Raw genomic sequence first — 19,301 nt, forward strand, 5'->3', positions numbered from 1 at the left:
GCTGCTGAGGACTGAGGTGGGGCGGTGAGGCTGATAGAGATGGACGGTGACGCACAGAGGTGATGGGGTGTGCGACTGGTTGTGCATGCGATGCAGAGGAGAGGAAAATGGAACCAACAGTTCATGATTGGTCAAGGAGGGAGATGTGTTCTGAGGAAAGAAGAGGGAGAGTAGTGGTCACTGTCATCAGGGACTGGAGTGCCCAGGAAGAGAGGTATCAGTCAGGGAAAGGATGGACACTTCTGTGTTAGGATGGGGTGGGCTGTGTGGGGCAGGAGTGAAGAGGGGGTAGGAATAGGGTAGGAGGCATGTCTATGGGGATGGGACATCTTCTGAAGTATAGTTTTAGAAGGATGTTAGGAAGTGCACAGAAGTATACTTGAAAGGTTTCCATGAAGTAAGAACCCAGTCTTGAGCCACAGGGATGCTAAGGCTGAGCACATGGGTAAAGGGATGTATATCTGAAGCAAAGATGTCAAACTGTGGTGGGACAGGTGCATGGGGTAAGGTGAGGTACTCATGGGATCCTACAGAGGTAGCTAGACGATTCAGAACAGAGAACTAGTGACGGGATGTCAACACTTTAGTGGATAACACACAAGATTTACAGGTGACAAGATCATCAGGGTCCTGGAATGAGTTTATGAAGCACATGAGAGCAGATGGAAGATGCTGACATAACGTACTGGGCAAGAAGAACAAGGAGGGGCTGGCAATGAACCTTAGTTGGTAGAGTATTGTCTGACACCAGATAAAACTGAGCTTGGCAGTATACCATGGAGGGAAAGGCAGGACAATCAGCGTGAGGTCTTTCTTGAGTATACAGAGAGTTCAAGGCGAAGACTGTATGGGACCATGCCTCAGAAAAAAATAGAAAAACGCAGACAAACGGAGAGGAACAAGAAAGCACACAATGAAACAGTAGATCTGGGAAGAGAGGGCTATTGTCAGCATACTGAGTGCAATACACCAAGAATATAAGATAGCCTTCAAAGACAGAGAGAACATGAGGAATCAGAAAAATTCCCTTCCAAATATGGAGGTGTGCAAGAGAAAGAACGTGGCCTATGTATGCAAAGATCAAAGAAGCCAAGGGTAGTGAGGCTATAGAGAGTGGTACCTCAGAAATATTCTAGGCTAGTACTGTTCAGTGAAGGTCAAACTGGCAAATCTGAGGGGAACAAGTCTGAAAGAGTTGGTCAACTGTCCAAAATGGTGGAATAAAAAAGCTAAGGCTTTTTTAGGGGTGAATTCAGACAGCTGACAAAGATTAGGGGTGTATTTGGACAGTGGATGAATTTGAGCATATGCTGGGCAACCCAGCCTGGCACTGATGAGACAGCAGTGAGATGCGGTGAGTAGAGGAGGTGAGGAAAGGAACAGACATTAGGTAGACTTCTCAGTTAATAGCCTGATGGCAGAGAACAGAGGAAATGCCCCTATAAACCTAAAGAAAGTAGAGGTTCTCTGGGAAAAAAAAGGAATAGAAGATGTGAAAAATGGAAGGATTAAATAGACACCCAGTCACTCCAGGTGGCTGTTATGGAAAAGTGGTATACGTGGCATGTGAGACTAGTCTAGCTGATGGGAAGACAGAGACATGAGAGACACTGAAACTGCGAGAGAACTATTGAAAATGAGAGGTCAGAATGATGCCATCTTGTGAAGAGTGAAGGAGAATGCAGTTTCCAAATGGAGAACATTCAGATTTTAGTAAACACATCAGATAGGGTGGGTGTATCAAGGCCAGACATGAGAGGCAGAACAGAGCAGAGTAGAGCGGAGGCAAAGGCACAAAGAGGTCTAAATCAGGCAGCTTTACACTGTAAAAATGGGACCTGCATAGACAGCACAGACAGGTAACCTCAGGGACTTGGGAAAAGACTACTACAGACTGAGACTATTAAGTCAGCAGTAAAATACTTGTAAATGGCGGCAGCACAGCTGGGAACCAATGCGGAACAGCCACTTCGCAGTGACCACTGAACCTGTGCTTCAGCCATTTCAGAGTATCTGCAAGGAGGGAGCTACAGTGCCTGCAGAGACATGGCCAGAGAACATGGCAAAAGGATGTGGACAGGTCACCAAACCCAATGGATGATTTAGGAAAAGCAGGTAAAATGTAGGAAAGAGAAAGAGGCAAGATTTTGAGTAGTGATGTCAGGTTCAAGAACACACTGGGGGATGTACAGCTGACAAGATGGCAGGAAATACACAGGTGAGAGAACAGAAGATGTAAAAATTTCCTTTTTCTCTTGATGTGGACAAGAAGAAATAGATGAGAAACAGTACATAGCTACAGGAAAGCTGAAAGAAACTATAGGAGAGAGGGCAGAGGAGACACCAGGGAGAACAGAGCAGAGAACAGGGAGCAAGTGTGGGGAGCAGGGACACAAGCTGGACAAGGAACAAGGAAGTAGGGAGTCCCAGAGGCAGGAGGAAGAAGCCCTTAAGAGTGCTCTAGTAAAAAAAGAACCCAAAAAAAAAAAAAAAAAAAAAGAGTGCTCTAGTCAACTTGCGATGCTTCCCAGATACCTGGGAAAGAAAAAGGAAACCAGACCAACCAGTGATAGGAAGCAAGCAGCAGGGAGAAATGTGATCTTATACCTCTGAACACTGGTAGGATGGTGGTGCAAATTTAAAGCCAGCCTCTTTACTCTGGACCTGGCAGGGAAGAGAGGACGGTGAGGACAGTGAGGACAGTGAGGCTTTGGGCCAGGATTGCCATAGCTCACCGGATTGAACAGAAGGGCAGCTTTGGGAGCAATGGGGATTGGTGTGGACATGTAAGCCTAGTTTTAGGCACTGAGAGGACATCTTACTGAACTTAGCTGTGGACAGTTAGGTCCTGTGTTTACACTGATGATTCGGGAGGAGTATATTGGAGTCATGCGGTGAGGAAAGAGAGTAGCTGAAGAAAGGCCAGAAGTAAAGGGTGAAGGGCCAGCATGTGGGAACAGAGAAGGCAGTGGCATGCTTGAGAGGGAGTAAACAAATGAGAAGGTGGTTCCATAGGGGAGTGTGTGAGGGTGGGCTAGGATGCTTGCGTGAGGATTTCAGGTAGTCAAAACTAGAAAGCTTCAGGCATGGAACTGAAGAGTGAAGGTCGGAGAGAAGAGGGGACCATCCACAGCAGTGATTCTTAACCGGGGGGTGGGGGGTGGGGGGCTCCACCCGAGGGGGGGGGATGGGCACGCCCCCCTGGTAGCCTATCAGAACATCAGAGGGGAGCAGCAGTGACCTGCTCACAAACATTGACAACAACTCTACTCAGAAGATGGTTCTGATAGGCTACTGGGGGGTCATGCACCCCCGGGTGAGAATCACTGGTGGAAGGGGGGATGAGATGGAAGAAAAGGAAAATGCAGTGTCTTGGAAGAGAGTTGTCAGCTTAGCAGCAAGTTAGAGTGAATGGGCACCCATTTTTGAAGACAGGTAGGCAGAAACATAAGACAAACAGCATGTGGAGACAGGAACATTAAGAGGCAATTGATGCTCTTTGTGAGATTTTCAGGAATAGTGTGAAACCAACCACATGAAAAGAAGGAAAACATTTACAGGGAGCCATGAATATAGAAACTTACATGGACTGCTGGCTACTATAATATAAAGGCATGGTAAAAGCAGTTGGTTGCAAAGATAGGAGCGTGGTTGAACAACGGGTCTGGAGGACAGGTGAAGCAGAGAGTGTGTGCCCAGGTCTACAAACTGAAGCAGAGTATTACAGGAAGCAGCTGAAAGGGCTTTCAGTGTGGTGGGTATGCCTATGCTTTCCCGGAGTAAAGAGTACAACAGCAGAAAGCATCCATTGGACCCAAGGGCTGGGAGAGGAGGTTAGGAGTTTGCAACATGTGGAAGTACAGAGGAGAGCATGCCGGGAAGGTACAGAACGAAGAAAAGTACACTGAGGATCAAGAATGATGCCAATTAGCCTGGTGATGGAGGTGCATGTCTTTAACCCCAGCACTCAGGCAGCAAAAGCAGATGGATCTCTGAGTTTGAGGCCAGCCTGGTCTATAGAGTTTCAGGACAGCCAGGATTAGTCAGAAAAACCACGTCTCAATAAAATAAAATAAAATAAAATAAAATAAAATAAAATAAAATAAAATAAAATAAAATGCAAAACAAAACAAAAAACCAAAATCAAAACCAACCAACCAACCAGCCAACCACCAGCACCAACAACAAAACAAACTAAACAAAAATGGGGAATGTCAATTGAGAACAAGAAAACTAGGAACTCTGTTCTTAAAATATTATATGGAGAAAGAACAGTCAACAGGCAAATAAAGATGGCAAGAGTCTAAAGACGAGCAAGGTTGTAGGGGTTGTGAGCATGGAGGGGAGACTTGTGACAATGTGTCAAAGGGCAAGGCAAGATGATGAAAGGTCAGGGCAATGGCCATGACCAGGAGGGATTACATCTACTTTGGTAGAACTAGGGCTTGAGGATGCTTAGGGGTGAAATAAGGCAGCAGCTGCCCTAAATAACACTACGACAAGGATCTTGAGAGCCAAAGGTATAGTTTCTTCAAGGGCCACTACATTTCTTAATTGCAGAGGAGGAAAGTGAAAGGGGTTAATAGCAGTCACCTAAAAGACCTAGACTAAGAGAAGACTTAAGTGGTGCTGGGTAGCTGGATATGATAGCTAGGAATAGAGGGTTAAAAAGAATACCTTTCAAATGCAGACTGGGTCAGAATATGTTCTGTGTAAAAGATTAAACAAAGAAAGGAAAGAGTTGTCTCAAAAAGAGGAATCAAGTCTAGGAAGCACCAAGATGCTTGATTGAGAACACTAAATGGTCACCATGAGAAAGCTGGGGACAGGAAATGGGGGACAAAGTCCAGGGAGGGCAGGGGGCCATCCACAGCAGTGATTCTTAACCGGGGGGTGGGGGGTGGGGGGTTCCACCCGAGGGGGGGGGATGGGCACGCCCCCCTGGTAGCCTATCAGAACATCAGAGGGGAGCAGCAGTGACCTGCTCACAAACATTGACAACAACTCTACTCAGAAGATGGTTCTGATAGGCTACTGGGGGGTCATGCACCCCCGGGTGAGAATCACTGGTGGAAGGGGGGGGATGGAGATGGCTATGGAGAAGGAAGGAAGCAGATGGAGGAGGACATCAGAGTCATGACTGTCAGACTGGGGAGGAAAGGTCCTGTCAGTGCAGGAGGATGACGGTGAGCAACTGGATGCAGTGCAGAAGGAAGGTGTGAGGAAGGGTGAGAGCTGGGAGAGGGTTTCCTCAGGGGCAGGGGGAGAGAGCACTGCCAGCTGTGTTTGCTGCTGAGGACTGAGGTGGGGCAGTGAGGCTGATAGAGATGGACGGTGACGCACAGAGGTGAACGTTGTTTATAGCTAGTTGTATGTAGGAATCACAGGCAGAGAAAAATGGAGCCAAAGATGTAGAGAAGCTCATGGAATGGGTGAGTGCTGAGGACTAGAAAGACAACTCCAGGACTAGAGTCCCCAGGGAGAGAGCTGCGTTCAGCAGCATTAAGACAAGGTGGAAGTTAGAACCTCTGGAGACAGGGTAGGCTATGTGGGCGGAAGACCAGAAAACAGGACAGGAAGAGGATCACAATCAGAGTCCAATATTCCCTAGAGCTTCATCAGTGTGTGGATCAAAGGATGTTGAAAGAGGCAAAACAGGTCACAGAGAGCCATGGACACAGTGTTCTAGAAGGAAGTGTGGAGTATGGGTCACAGGGACTGCTGGGTAGAGGGTGCAGATTTGGTCCAATCAGTGTGATGCAGAGAGGACCAAGTGTGGTGATCAGTGGGTGAGGGGACAGGCCAAGCTGGGGGTGCTGATGCAGCATCACAGAGGCATCTGAAGAAGCATTGGGTGTTGAGAGTATGACTCCACTTCTCTGAGCAGTGGAAGGTAGAGCAGGAGAAAGGCTCAGCTGGGACTCAGGAGGACTATGAGGAAGTGAGAATAGGTGGGAGAGCATGAGAGGAGCTGGGAGAGCAGAGAGTGCAGAGAGGTTCAAGGGTGATGCAGGAGTGAAGAAAAAGGGAAAAAGATGGAGAGTGTGGAATGTAGGTCAGTCAGTCCAGGGAAGAAAAAAGCATGGTGTGTGTAAGGAAAGTAGGATGAAAACAGCAAGGAAGCATCTGTAGTAAGCTGTGGTGATCACAATACTCATGAAAGGTTGGGACAGGATGTTAGAGGAGGACACAGTGTGTTGATCAGTTAGATACAAAAGTTTCAATCGAGTAACTGACTTGCTTTAGTGTGACAGCACTAGGAAGCTGGCTGGCATGACTCAGCTCAAATAGGAAGGACTAGGCTGGCTATACTATCAGGAATGGGTAAAGTTGGGAAGGAGCAGAGAAGGCGAAGACTGATGAGTTCATGCATTGTTTGGAAGGCATCAAGGAGACTCAGCTCAGATGCTGCAGTGTAAGCACAGTGTTGGCAAAGGAGATAGGAAGAATCTACACCGAGGGTAGGATGTACAGAGTTTAACCCCTGCAGGAGGAAGGAGATCTCTGGCTTGCTACTGGCAAGTGATGCTGAACTGGCTCAGGGAAGCTGGCGAATTTCACAAGTTTGTGGTGAATTCAGTCAAGGATGAAGGGCCACTTGAAAACAATAAAGCAGAAAGTAGAGTTCCCTAACTGAAATCCTTGGCAGATTTCAGGGGACAAGTTTGTTGGATAGATGGTATTAATGTCAGATTTTAGCAGGACAGAAAAGATGAGCAAAAGCCCCGGGGAGTTTGTAGAATGGAACTGTATGGTGTTTTAGCAAAGGGACAAGAGTGGCTTGAATTAATTAGAGGAAACCAGGTGAGGTGCACCTTATAGACTCTTGCATAGACAACTGTTAGGCTACCTCAGCCACGTGGGACTGGACTCCTGGAGAGAGTCCAGTAAGAGTGTAGAGACAGGATGTGTGCAAATGGCGGCAGCACAGCTGGGTACCAATGCGGAGCAGCCACTTCGTAGTTGACCTCTGAACCTGTGTTTCCACTGTTCAAGACTGGCTGAATAGAGAGAGGTGTGCTATACAACAGGAGACTGTGCAGGGCTCTTGGTGATGCCCAGGGTAGGAAGGATGTTCCAACTACCAGGCAGGAAGGACCCTCTAACCGCTCAAGGTAGGAAGGACCTTCTAACTGCCCAGGGTAGGAAGGACCTTCCAACACCATGGGAATCTCATAGGTTTAGAGTGAAGTTAGGTCACTAGTCCATGAGAAGTGGAATGAGCCTGGCCTAGAAGGCTAGGGTCTGGTGATAGGATGGGCTTAGGCTTCGAGTGTTTGATTGAGAGGATAAAAGTAAGGCAATAAAGAAGAGGGCATAGTGTGGTACTTAAAGAGAACGACATCAAATATAAATACAAGTATAATGAATATTGTATTTCCTAGTGGCAGTGAGGAAAGAAAGGAGATTCAGTGGGGTTCAAGGGCTGTGCCTGAAATGAACAGGCTATGTTCTCTTCATGAGGTTTGCAAAGGAGGCGAGAAGGGGAGGAGCAGGAGTAGCAGACCTGGCTTTACTCTTCTGACTTGAAAGAAGAGGAAAGAAGAAGAGAATGGTTGGTAGGTAGAACCAATGAAAGACCCAGACTAGTGATCCAAACTGCTGCAGCAGTGGTATCAGGATAGTAATGGAATAAAATCTGAGTTTGAAAGCTATACAGAAGGATGCAGAAAGTCTTCTATCTACTAACCAGAGGGCAAAAGAAGAAACAGGTTTCAAGTAGATAAAGCTGCAGGAAGGGAGGGAGGTACATCAAGATGATGTAGCACATGCTGGAGTCAACTATAGAAAGATAGGGCAGAGGAGACACCAGGGAGAACAGAACAGGAAGCATGGAGGAGGGAGGAGGGAGCAGGGAACAGGGAGCAAGTGTGGGGAGCAGGGACACAAGCTGGACAAGGAACAAGGAAGTAGGGAGTCCCAGAGGCAGGAGGAAGAAGCCCTTAAGAATGCTCTAGTCAACTTGCGATGCTTCCCAGATACCTGGGAAAGAAAAAGGAAACCAGACCAACCAGTGATAGGAAGCAAGCAGCAGGGAGAAATGTGATCTTATACCTCTGAACACTGGTAGGATGGTGGTGCAAATTTAAAGCCAGCCTCTTTACTCTGGACCTGGCAGGGAAGAGAGGACGGTGAGGACAGTGAGGACAGTGAGGCTTTGGGCCAGGATTGCCATAGCTCACCGGATTGAACAGAAGGGCAGCTTTGGGAGCAATGGGGATTGGTGTGGACATGTAAGCCTAGTTTTAGGCACTGAGAGGACATCTTACTGAACTTAGCTGTGGACAGTTAGGTCCTGTGTTTACACTGATGATTCGGGAGGAGTATATTGGAGTCATGCGGTGAGGAAAGAGAGTAGCTGAAGAAAGGCCAGAAGTAAAGGGTGAAGGGCCAGCATGTGGGAACAGAGAAGGCAGTGGCATGCTTGAGAGGGAGTAAACAAATGAGAAGGTGGTTCCATAGGGGAGTGTGTGAGGGTGGGCTAGGATGCTTGCGTGAGGATTTCAGGTAGTCAAAACTAGAAAGCTTCAGGCATGGAACTGAAGAGTGAAGGTCGGAGAGAAGAGGGGACCATCCACAGCAGTGATTCTTAACCGGGGGGTGGGGGGTGGGGGGCTCCACCCGAGGGGGGGGGATGGGCACGCCCCCCTGGTAGCCTATCAGAACATCAGAGGGGAGCAGCAGTGACCTGCTCACAAACATTGACAACAACTCTACTCAGAAGATGGTTCTGATAGGCTACTGGGGGGTCATGCACCCCCGGGTGAGAATCACTGGTGGAAGGGGGGGATGGAGATGGCTATGGAGAAGGAAGGAAGCAGATGGAGGAGGACATCAGAGTCATGACTGTCAGACTGGGGAGGAAAGGTCCTGTCAGTGCAGGAGGATGACGGTGAGCAACTGGATGCAGTGCAGAAGGAAGGTGTGAGGAAGGGTGAGAGCTGGGAGAGGGTTTCCTCAGGGGCAGGGGGAGAGAGCACTGCCAGCTGTGTTTGCTGCTGAGGACTGAGGTGGGGCAGTGAGGCTGATAGAGATGGACGGTGACGCACAGAGGTGAACGTTGTTTATAGCTAGTTGTATGTAGGAATCACAGGCAGAGAAAAATGGAGCCAAAGATGTAGAGAAGCTCATGGAATGGGTGAGTGCTGAGGACTAGAAAGACAACTCCAGGACTAGAGTCCCCAGGGAGAGAGCTGCGTTCAGCAGCATTAAGACAAGGTGGAAGTTAGAACCTCTGGAGACAGGGTAGGCTATGTGGGCGGAAGACCAGAAAACAGGACAGGAAGAGGATCACAATCAGAGTCCAATATTCCCTAGAGCTTCATCAGTGTGTGGATCAAAGGATGTTGAAAGAGGCAAAACAGGTCACAGAGAGCCATGGACACAGTGTTCTAGAAGGAAGTGTGGAGTATGGGTCACAGGGACTGCTGGGTAGAGGGTGCAGATTTGGTCCAATCAGTGTGATGCAGAGAGGACCAAGTGTGGTGATCAGTGGGTGAGGGGACAGGCCAAGCTGGGGGTGCTGATGCAGCATCACAGAGGCATCTGAAGAAGCATTGGGTGTTGAGAGTATGACTCCACTTCTCTGAGCAGTGGAAGGTAGAGCAGGAGAAAGGCTCAGCTGGGACTCAGGAGGACTGTGAGGAAGTTATAATAGGTGGGAGAGCATGAGAGGAGCTGGGAGAGCAGAGAGTGCAGAGAGGTTCAGAGGAAGGCACCATACCAAGGAGGTAGACTCAGGACTTAGAAAGTTTAAAATGAAGCATTCACTTCAGCTGTTCCAACTGTGGAGGTAGAGATAAAGAAAATACCTATCAAATTATTGGGAGCACTATATCATTGAAAACCCTGGACAGATGGCTCAGTGTGTCAAAAACCATGATTTTTCCACAATACTAAAGCTAATCAGCTGAGCTGCTTATAGCTAGGTAAAGTCAGATAGCACGTGTACTCACTGGAGTCTGTCCTAAATGCAGAGGCTGACAACAATGGGAGTAGTGAGTGCAAATCAGGACGTGATCTGACAGGGCCGGAAGGACTCCCGAGTCCCCATGTTGACTGGACGGTTCCAGGAAGTATTGTTAGGGAGGAAGTAGGTAGCCATAGGATGGTAACAAACATTTTGAATCAAAATAGTCATACCGCTGATGAGAAATGAAAGGACCAGGAAAGATAAAACCAACTGAACTTGCCGTTCACCCTTGATAACGGAGCCAGGGCAGGAAAGCAAAAGGCAGAAATCAGGGTCTCCAAAGTGGGAGGTGTTAACAAATGTCCAGGTTAACCAACAAATATTAGGCAGATTTTCAAAGACTAAGCAGAGTTCTCTTTATAAGAGAAGCAAGTTAGTAAGTAACCCAGCCTTTATTTAGTGCAGAAAAACTTCACTAATTTAGAAAACAGAATATTAAAGACAAAGGAAAGTAGTAGAACCAGCCTGGGATACAGAGGGAGACCCTGTCTTAGGAAAAAAAAAAAAGAATGAAAGAAAAGAAAAAGGAACAAAAAAAAAAAAAGAAGAAGAAACACAAAAAAGAAAAAGAAGAAAAAAAAAGAAAAAGACAAAAAAAAAAAAAAAGCAACTATGACAAAAGTTAGACAGAGGTTGAATTATAATTACCATGGCCTGCAAGATAATTCGCCCAAATGGTAAAGGAGGCTATTTGGCTCCCTAAAAGCTTCATCAGGTATCAGTTAATGAATGGGTTGGGTAAGAGGATAAATGGTTACACAGAGATGAGTTTGTGAATGGCTTGATTAACAATCTTCAGAAACCAGTATCTGATATCCAAGGATATTTATAGATTGAACAAACAAAGTTATAGTCAATGAGTAGTATTCTGGAGAATCCTGGAGGGCATATATCTTTTGAAGTGCAGAAGAACTGATTTTATTGATGCTAATAGAAAAAAAATTCAGGAAGCCCAGACTTAAAATATTGTGTGTTATTATGTATGGTGCCAGATGATACACAAATAAAATAATTTGTGCAATTCACAAATTTGGTATATTATAGGGCTAGAATTAAAATTATTACCTGTCTAAGAAACCCATATTCCTTTCTAATATGCTTCATTATTTTCAAGTTGAAGGAAATCATAAACAAGAATTTCTCTATTTTCCTTGTGACTCTAAGGGAAAATATTTTTCTGAGATAAGATACATTTTAGAAGTGATAAAATTTTGAAGTGACTGGTAATTTTTAGAATATCTGTAATAGAAAAAAGTTTTATGTTAAAAAGAGAAAGACAGGAGGATGGGTATAGACTCCATCACCACCTATGTCCTGGTGTTTCATATTGTTCATTGCCAAGTAGAGTTGAGATTCGCTACGAGCTAAAATTCATGAATTCTAATAAAAATAAAGAATAGAGAGGAGTAATCAAGCATATGGTGGGTCCAACACAAAAGTGATGAAATAAGACAAGAGTTTGTAACCACATTCTGCCACTGACCAGAAATCCCTCTCAATCTAACATAAAGAAAGAAAAGTCTCTAATTGATAAATGTGCAGAAACAAAAGTCGAATAGTCCACAGCCAGCAGAGCAAACATTCAAACCTCTGGGTAACAACATGGAAGATCAGTTTTAAGAAGAACCTACCTCCTCAGTGCAGAGAGCTGAGGTGGCTGTTCTTCCTCTCCTGGTGGAAGTGTTTCATGTCACTACTGTTTTCCTATAATACATGTAACTACTGTAATTTCAACATTGTTGTCTTGTGTATTTTGGTATTGTAAAACTGTACTTACTCTTTTAATCCCATTCCCTGGGGTATGGGTTCCCCTGAGTTATCCAATGTCGGGTCCACCTGAGGGGCTGTATCTGTATTGAGTGTACTCTGAGGAGCTGGTAATCTCAACTGGGAAGGGCTGGCATTTTCAATGGCTCAGATTTGTTTCCTATTGTAATTAAGTGTAAAGCAATGGCATCCCTTAAAAATTAACAACCCAGGTTTAGTGAAGCACAGGGACTGTGGAGGGATTCTGAAGCAAGGAAAGATGGCTGTTGGGAAAAACAGAGTCTCCCAGGATGATGGCAAAGACAGAACTGTATTAAGGCTGGACCCAGATATAAGTTTGGAACAACAGCAAACAAAACTAGCTTTACTTCAGAGAACAGAAAGTTTAATTACTGCCTAGCAGACCTACTTCAGATGTATATACCTGGAGAGAAAATCAGACCAGGAGAATAAAGTGAAACCACAAGGAAATGGAAGGTGAGATTTCACAAAGAAATAAACAAAGTTATTAACTTTAAAGACAGATGACCAAAAGCTCAAAAGAGAAATGTCAGAGTCCAGATAGGAAAGTGCCTTCCCACCCAGGGTTAGGCTACAATCCAAGTGGCTGTATAACACACACACAGTTCCACTCAGGGTCAGAGGGAGCATCCTGGGATTCAGACTCAGCAATGGTGCCAACATGAATCTACCTCGTGCCAGAGTCTGAGTAGCCTAGTCTAGCACCCAACCCAGCTAAGATTGGTCAGCAGTTCCCATGAGTGAACACTGAAGAAGGGAATTAGGAGAAGGGAACTAGGAAAATAAATCAGAGTAAGCCCTAAATGTAACTAAATGATGGTCAGGGATTACTAATTACTAGTACTTCTATGATTTCTCGTAATTCTGTAACTTCTCTGATGTTTGTTGATATTGTTAATTTATGTATTTCCTGTACTTACAAATAGTAAAAACTTTAAATATTAATGTGGTATGTGTGGTTATTTCTGTGAAAGTTGGGTTAGTTTTGCAGTAAGTATGGGAAAACTGAGTGGAGTAGAGCTCAAGTGGGATAGATTTTAACATTTATAAAGGACTCACCATCAAGACCATCCGAAACCCTTAAAGTATAAAGACTATCACCAGCAACTGTCTCTAATGTAAAACCTTATGCCACTTCCACCCCAAGACTGACCATAGGTCACGTAAATGATAAAGCCTTTCTCAAATATGGAACACAAATGGCTGACTAAGAGAATTAGTCTGAAACACTGCAGACTGCAGTCTTATGCTACATGATGCTTACACGTGATGTCTTTAAAATGTCAGCCATCTGTCAAATAACCATCTTTCCCCCAGCAATCTTGGAAAGGAACATCCTGATTCTTATGAGACATATCAGGTAGGTATTCACTCATGCTTACACTGTATCAATAGAAAACCGGAATGCTTTTTTGGGCTATTACTGTATACATTCAGTTCCTCTTTATCACCAGCGAGTTTTTCCTCACAGAGTTAGCTTTGAAAGTAATACCTATACAATAGTAATCAATTTTATAAACATACCCACCCCCAACATTCAATTCTGCAAAGAACTACATTTTTGAAAATTAAAAACTTGTCAAGACCACTAAGTATCTTCTCCTTCTAAGAGTTAGTACCTGCTGTAGGGTCCTCATCTGGCAAGCGAACAAGTGTGTAGCATATTCCTGGTTGATTGTAAGGAAGGCTGGGAGCTGGGACACAGCACAGCACTTCATAGGAATCGGATGGTTCCATCTGCACAGTTACTTTCTCCAGCAGCTGGTCATTCAGAGTGTTGGTACAGTCAAACTAAAAGTCAGCAATAGAAAAGTTGTAAGGAATAAGAAGTGTTTTCCAGTAAGTTGTTTCTACTCACTCACAGTCCACGCCAGCTCTGGAATCTACTACTGTCAACACTAAGTAGCACTATAGGTCTTCTAAGACTTTTTCCTTTTGTATTAGAGATTGACCCCAGAACTTAGACCTGCCAGGAGTGTGTTCCCCACTGTCTCTGAGACATAGACAGGCTTACTGTGAGTGCTTCGTGTTGAGGCATCGTGTCACTCTGAGACTGTCTCTACATCAAGGTGTTGCAAATCTGACAACAACCAAATCTAAGTTCTGAGAACAACACACTTAGTTTACCTTGTTGCTTTAAATGCCGATTTTAAAAAACATTATGCTATATGTCTATTTTTAGAACATTTTAATTTTATATCCTTTTAGATTTTAGTTATTAAAAATAGCCCATCAGAGGAAGAAACTTACATACATCTGAAAAGGAAATTCAAGTTGTTGCTAAATCAATCCTTTATGAAAGGAACTAGACTCATAAACTAAAGGGAGTACTGTTTGGTTCAGAGCATAGCAGCTTGTATTTAAATGCTTAAAAAGAGCCAAGAGTTAGGTCATCTTCTCACCTGGAATACAATGTGGTCAGTGAACATGTGCTTCACACAGCGAACGAAATACTCTGTCTCTGCTTCTGTCAGCTGCACAGGCTCAGAAGACTTGAACAAGGGCCCCAGGTTCACAAACTCAGGAATGGCAGCCAACTGTTCTGTTAAGTACAAAAAGAAAGAAAGTACAAGTACAGTATGAAGAAGACAGGAAGAGAGTTTATTAAAATCTTTAGTTACCATAGTAGAAAGATGGTTTCATTTCTATGGTTTTATTAACAATTGAAAAGTCAACTAGGGGGATCTCCAAGCTTCTGTGAAATAATCATTTAAGTTGCCAAGTTTATGTACCAGATTCCTATATGTAGGAGGGAAGAAGAAACTAAATTGCTAGTTTCCTTCTCTCTTAACCAACAAAATATGCACAAGAATAACAGTCCCAGGTAGTAAGTTAATAACTGGAAAGTCCATGGACACCAGTTAGTTCCAGCCACTATAACCTACGACACAGGAAAAATACTGAATTGAGAATTAATCAAATTGAATAAAAGCAGTGGATTTTATTAGTTTATAATGCCTAGGGATTAAAGATTATTATATTCATAAAAATATACCTTGGAAAATGTCTTGCCTGGAAGGAGCCAACTTCTCTGGCTTAGGAGTCACAAGTGTGATCTCTAGAAAGGCAGATAGAAGCAGACATGTGAATTTCTTTCTACTTCTAACTTACCTTGTATACAGAAAGAAATGAAGGCAATAACTTCTAGCAGATACACAGTGGCAAACAGCTTCAAGTATTGTGATATTTTGTATTAAATAATTAAAACATTTTTTTCAACTTAGGACATATTTCTTATTCTGGCTTTTGAGTAAAACCCAGGAGGCTTAAAATGAAAATTTTAAATTTAAAAAATTTTATCTATCTTAATATTAAAAGATCTCAAGGAATAAAAAACAAAAGGTATTAGGAGAAAAAAATATGCCTGGTGTGGTACATTATGCCTTTAATCCCATCACTTGGAAGATAAAGACAGGTAGATCTCTGTGAATTCCAGGTTAGCTTTGTCTATGTAGTGAGTTCCAGGACAGGGCTATGTACAGAGACCCTGTCTCAAAAAATAATCAAACAAGAGTTTTTTTTTAAATGAAGAGAGAAAAACTATGCTATTTGAAAAAAAAATCTTTTTCTAGCTTTATTTTCCAGGTTAGATGATTTTACAAGTTTTTATAAAATTATTTATATACAAAAAACCTAACAGAGTTAAATTAAACAGTTCTGTTACCTGACTTCTGTTCAAAGACAGGAGCCATAGCAAGAGGAATTGACTTCATATCAAAGGGTTTTTCTGAAGGCTCCAATGTGTATTGGTGTAAGGCCTTTTCCATCCCTGGTATAGAGACTGTCAGACCTAGAGACAGGAAAATCTCAGCATTATAATCTATTTTCAACAATCTGTAATGGTTAAGCTTTCTAAAGAAAAACACATAACAAAAAACTATAGCCTAGTGGTTCTCAACCTGTGGGGATCGAAGAACTCTTTCTTCTGTTTATGTTTTTTATTGGATATTTTTTTAAATTTACATTTCAAATGTTATTCCCTTTCCCAGTTTCCCTGGCCATAAGCCCCCTATCCCATCCACCTCCCCTTCTTCTATAGGATGTTTTCCCTCCCCAACCCCTCCACCCTGTGACATTCCCCTTACACTGGGGGATCCAGCCTTGGCAGGACCACACTCTTTCTTTAGTAAGACTTTAGGAAGAGGGGTTGTCTAAGACCATCAGAAAACACACATATTTGTATTACAATTCATAACAGTAGCAAAATTACAGTTATGAAGTAGCAACAAAAATAATGTTATGGTTGGGGATCACTACAACATGAGAAATTGTATTGAAGGGTTGCAGCATTAGGAAGCTATGGCCTAATTAATCAAACTAAAGATTATTATAGGCATCTGCCTCATAAACTTACAAGCTGCCTTATTTCTTTCAAAGAAACATGGGAGCAAAGTATAAAAAATGTCATAGAATGTAAGCATTTCTCAGAAAATAAACTCTCTTAGGTAGATGGAACAAGAAAAGCAGAAGAAAATGAAAACAGGGACAGCCATTTAAGAGGGAGCTTAAGAAGAGCCAGGCATAAGCAATATTCTTTGGACCCTTTCATATTTTAAAAATATATTCTTCTATATTATTTCATAGGAACTACTATTACTAAATTAGAAAATACCTTTATGAATATGGGTTTCTCTAGAAATAGAATTGCATTCAAAGATTAAAATCATTCAACTGCCTAAAGGAATCAATTAACATGTGAATCACCATAAAAATCATTGAGCATTTGACAAACAAATTTGTGCTATGTACATAATTCTGACTCTCACTGACCATTGAAGATATATGTAGCATTCAGGGCCATCTGTCTCTGCTGTAGCACATTCAGGTAGAAGGTAGCTCGGTCCCGTACCTCGTCATCAGTATCCATCATACACCTGCTCAGAGGAAATAGTTAGGCATGTTTCTGTCCATGTCTTTGTACACAGAGATGTCCAACAGTTCCACTACCTTTCTGAAGAGTGCAGCTGTGGTCATCTGATACGACTTTTATGACAAGAGTTCAATAATAGCTAACATGGGCTTCCTAAAATTTCTGCAATTCTTGAACTGCTATTTTGAGAAGGCACTGAGATCACTATGAAGAACACGGTACCAATGACATAATACTTTACAATCTAATCCTGAACCCGTAACTATGTGAGCCCAACACTTAGCTTTTCTACAACTAAGAAATGGAAATGTTACACTTTCTAAGGATACTAAAAGAAAACTAGCACTCAAAATCCAGACAGTTATTTTTCAAATGGCAATCTGTTTTAGTCATTCAGTCTTTGGCTAATGAGTTAATTACTTTAGTTATAAAATGCAATCACAAAATATTTGCTAAAAAGACCACCAACTTTTTCCCTTTCCTCACCAACTAAGAGGTTATGGAGACCATAGAGGGCGACTATCTTCAGTTCTTCACACAAATCACTTCATATATCTTTTAAGTTAGTGCCTACTGTACCAATTGAGGTACATAGGTTTACCTTAGTTTCTCAGTGTCATTTAAAAGAAATCTAAAACTCAAATTTCATATTTTGCACATATACATAATTACTAGGAAAAACCCTGAAAACCTCCCCAAATCTCCATCTGCCCTACACTATCAGCTCTACTCTTAGCTCTTCAGTTTATCTGACATAGTACAAAGAGGTTTTTGACTACTTAGCTACATAGAATTATTTTTCAACAGCTAGCATTTAGTCTTTTACATACCTTTGTAAGAGTACAAGGATACTTGGGAGAAGGCTCTCATTCTGAGCCCCAAATTTAGCCAAAGCACTCACAGCAGCTATTGTGAAACAAAAGAAGAAGCAATGTAAATACTGGCTACTCAGAGCTAAGCAATAAGCATTCAAAAGTCAGACACTTGTGAAGCCAAGGCAGGAAGGTTACTCAAAGTTTGAGACCAGTCTAGGCTACAAAGTAAGACCTTGTATTAGAAAACAAAACAGAACAAAATAAAAATACTGAAACTAAAAGCAAATTAGAGAAGCAGTTGGTATTCAATAGAAATAAAGTCTCATGTTGTGTTGACAGTTCCTTGATCTTACATAAGCATAAATAGAATAGTGAAGTGTCTAGCTTCACTACACAGGAAGATTTTCCATTTATCGAGGAAAAAGAATCATGCATACACCTCATGGCAGCCTCTTATATATACTCGAACATGATTCTGCTCAAATTTTAACTAGCGTGAAAAAAAACTATTATTAAAATTCCTTTCATTCCACAAAAATTCTATGTTCACCTAAATTTTACCTAGAAGTGTGGCAGGAGCTAAGGGGAAGAAAGATAAAAGACATGGTCTCTGACCTAAGGCATGAGGGTGCAGTGAGATAGACCAGTAAGTAAAGACTATCTTGTCTGGTAAATCTCTGGTAAACTATATCTAAGATGCTAGGTAAGTACGGTGATAGGGGCTTAGGTAAGACAAGGATGCGAGACACTATTACACCTAATGTTTTACAATGGTTAGTTTAGCCAGAGGGAAAAGGCAGGACAAGAGTATTAGAAAGAAAAACAAATAAAAACGTCCTGTGTCCAGAACAGAAAGTGTTACTATTAGACTTGAACGAGAAAGGCTAAGTGTTGGACCCACGTTAGAGAGCGAAAGTAAAAGACTAGAGATAAACTAAAAAACCACACAGACCTCAAGGTTTTAAAGATTATTATCCCATAGAGATGTGGGATATATTTGTAGTTTGTTTTTTTAAGCTTTTGTACAAATTATTTTTAATTATGTATAAGTGTATTCACCTGTGTGTACGTATGTATACATGAATGAAGGTGCTAGGGGAGGCCAGAAATATCAGATCCTCTGGGAGCTGGAGCTATAGGTGATTGTGAGCCATGTAATGCGGATGCTGGAAGTCAGATTCAGGTCCTTGGCACGAGCAGTAAGTACTCCTAATGCTAAGTCAGCAATCTAGCCCGAGTTTGTTATTTTAATGATCACTCTTCACATTCACCTAGTAAATAAATATCTGTGAAACTAGAAACAGATGGGGTAGGGATCAGAAATGAATGAAAGCCTAACCCTGTACCCAGTGACACAGAAACAGGAAGGTGGAAGAATCAGCAGGAGGAAGAGGGACAGGACTGTGGTAAAGAACAGAGGAAGGTTCAAAGCTGGACCTAAGTCTGTCTGTGAGAGTAGGATCAAGTGAAGCTTCAGTCTGAATTTCACATTACATCTGAGAGGTGGTATGAACATTCATATTTAGGAGTCAACAAAGCTCCAAAAAGCAATCTAGAGGAATGTGAACTAAGATAAAGTATTAAGCAGTCTGATCTGCCAGCTAACTTATATGTAACTTAAAAAAGAAACAAGAAAGAATTTAAAGAGGGCCAAATGTTATTGAGCTGAAAAAAATAATGGACTAAGAGCATATGAAAGCAACTAGTGATGTTGTCTTTGAATTTATCAGGAAACAAAGTACAAGGATGGGGTAAGGTTAAGAGTTAATGAGAGAAAGGATCACAGAAGTTACCAATTCTGGTGAAGCAGACTAGAAAGAATCACTGAAGATGTATATATAGCCACATCTATACA

The 19,301-nt window shown here is 42.6% G+C and overlaps 1 protein-coding gene across 2 annotated transcripts in view; it reads right to left on the reverse strand.

Annotated features, from left to right (window-relative positions):
• Positions 1-19,301, reverse strand: part of Copg2 (coat protein complex I subunit gamma 2) — a 128,346-nt gene that overhangs the window by 20,282 nt on the left and 88,763 nt on the right. For both annotated transcript variants that reach the window (NM_001106929.2, XM_087657089.1), the window contains exons 15-20: positions 17,462-17,537; positions 16,532-16,635; positions 15,426-15,551; positions 14,757-14,819; positions 14,164-14,303; positions 13,381-13,552 (exon numbers count right to left, since the gene is read on the reverse strand). In NM_001106929.2, coding sequence (NP_001100399.1) covers positions 13,381-13,552; positions 14,164-14,303; positions 14,757-14,819; positions 15,426-15,551; positions 16,532-16,635; positions 17,462-17,537 — 681 coding nt within the window. The remainder of the gene's footprint in view (positions 1-13,380; positions 13,553-14,163; positions 14,304-14,756; positions 14,820-15,425; positions 15,552-16,531; positions 16,636-17,461; positions 17,538-19,301) is intronic.

The sequence above is a fragment of the Rattus norvegicus genome, chromosome 4, assembly GCF_021556685.1.
Source record: "Rattus norvegicus strain SHRSP/BbbUtx chromosome 4, alternate assembly SHRSP_T2T, whole genome shotgun sequence".
Classification (NCBI taxonomy): domain Eukaryota; kingdom Metazoa; phylum Chordata; class Mammalia; order Rodentia; family Muridae; genus Rattus; species Rattus norvegicus.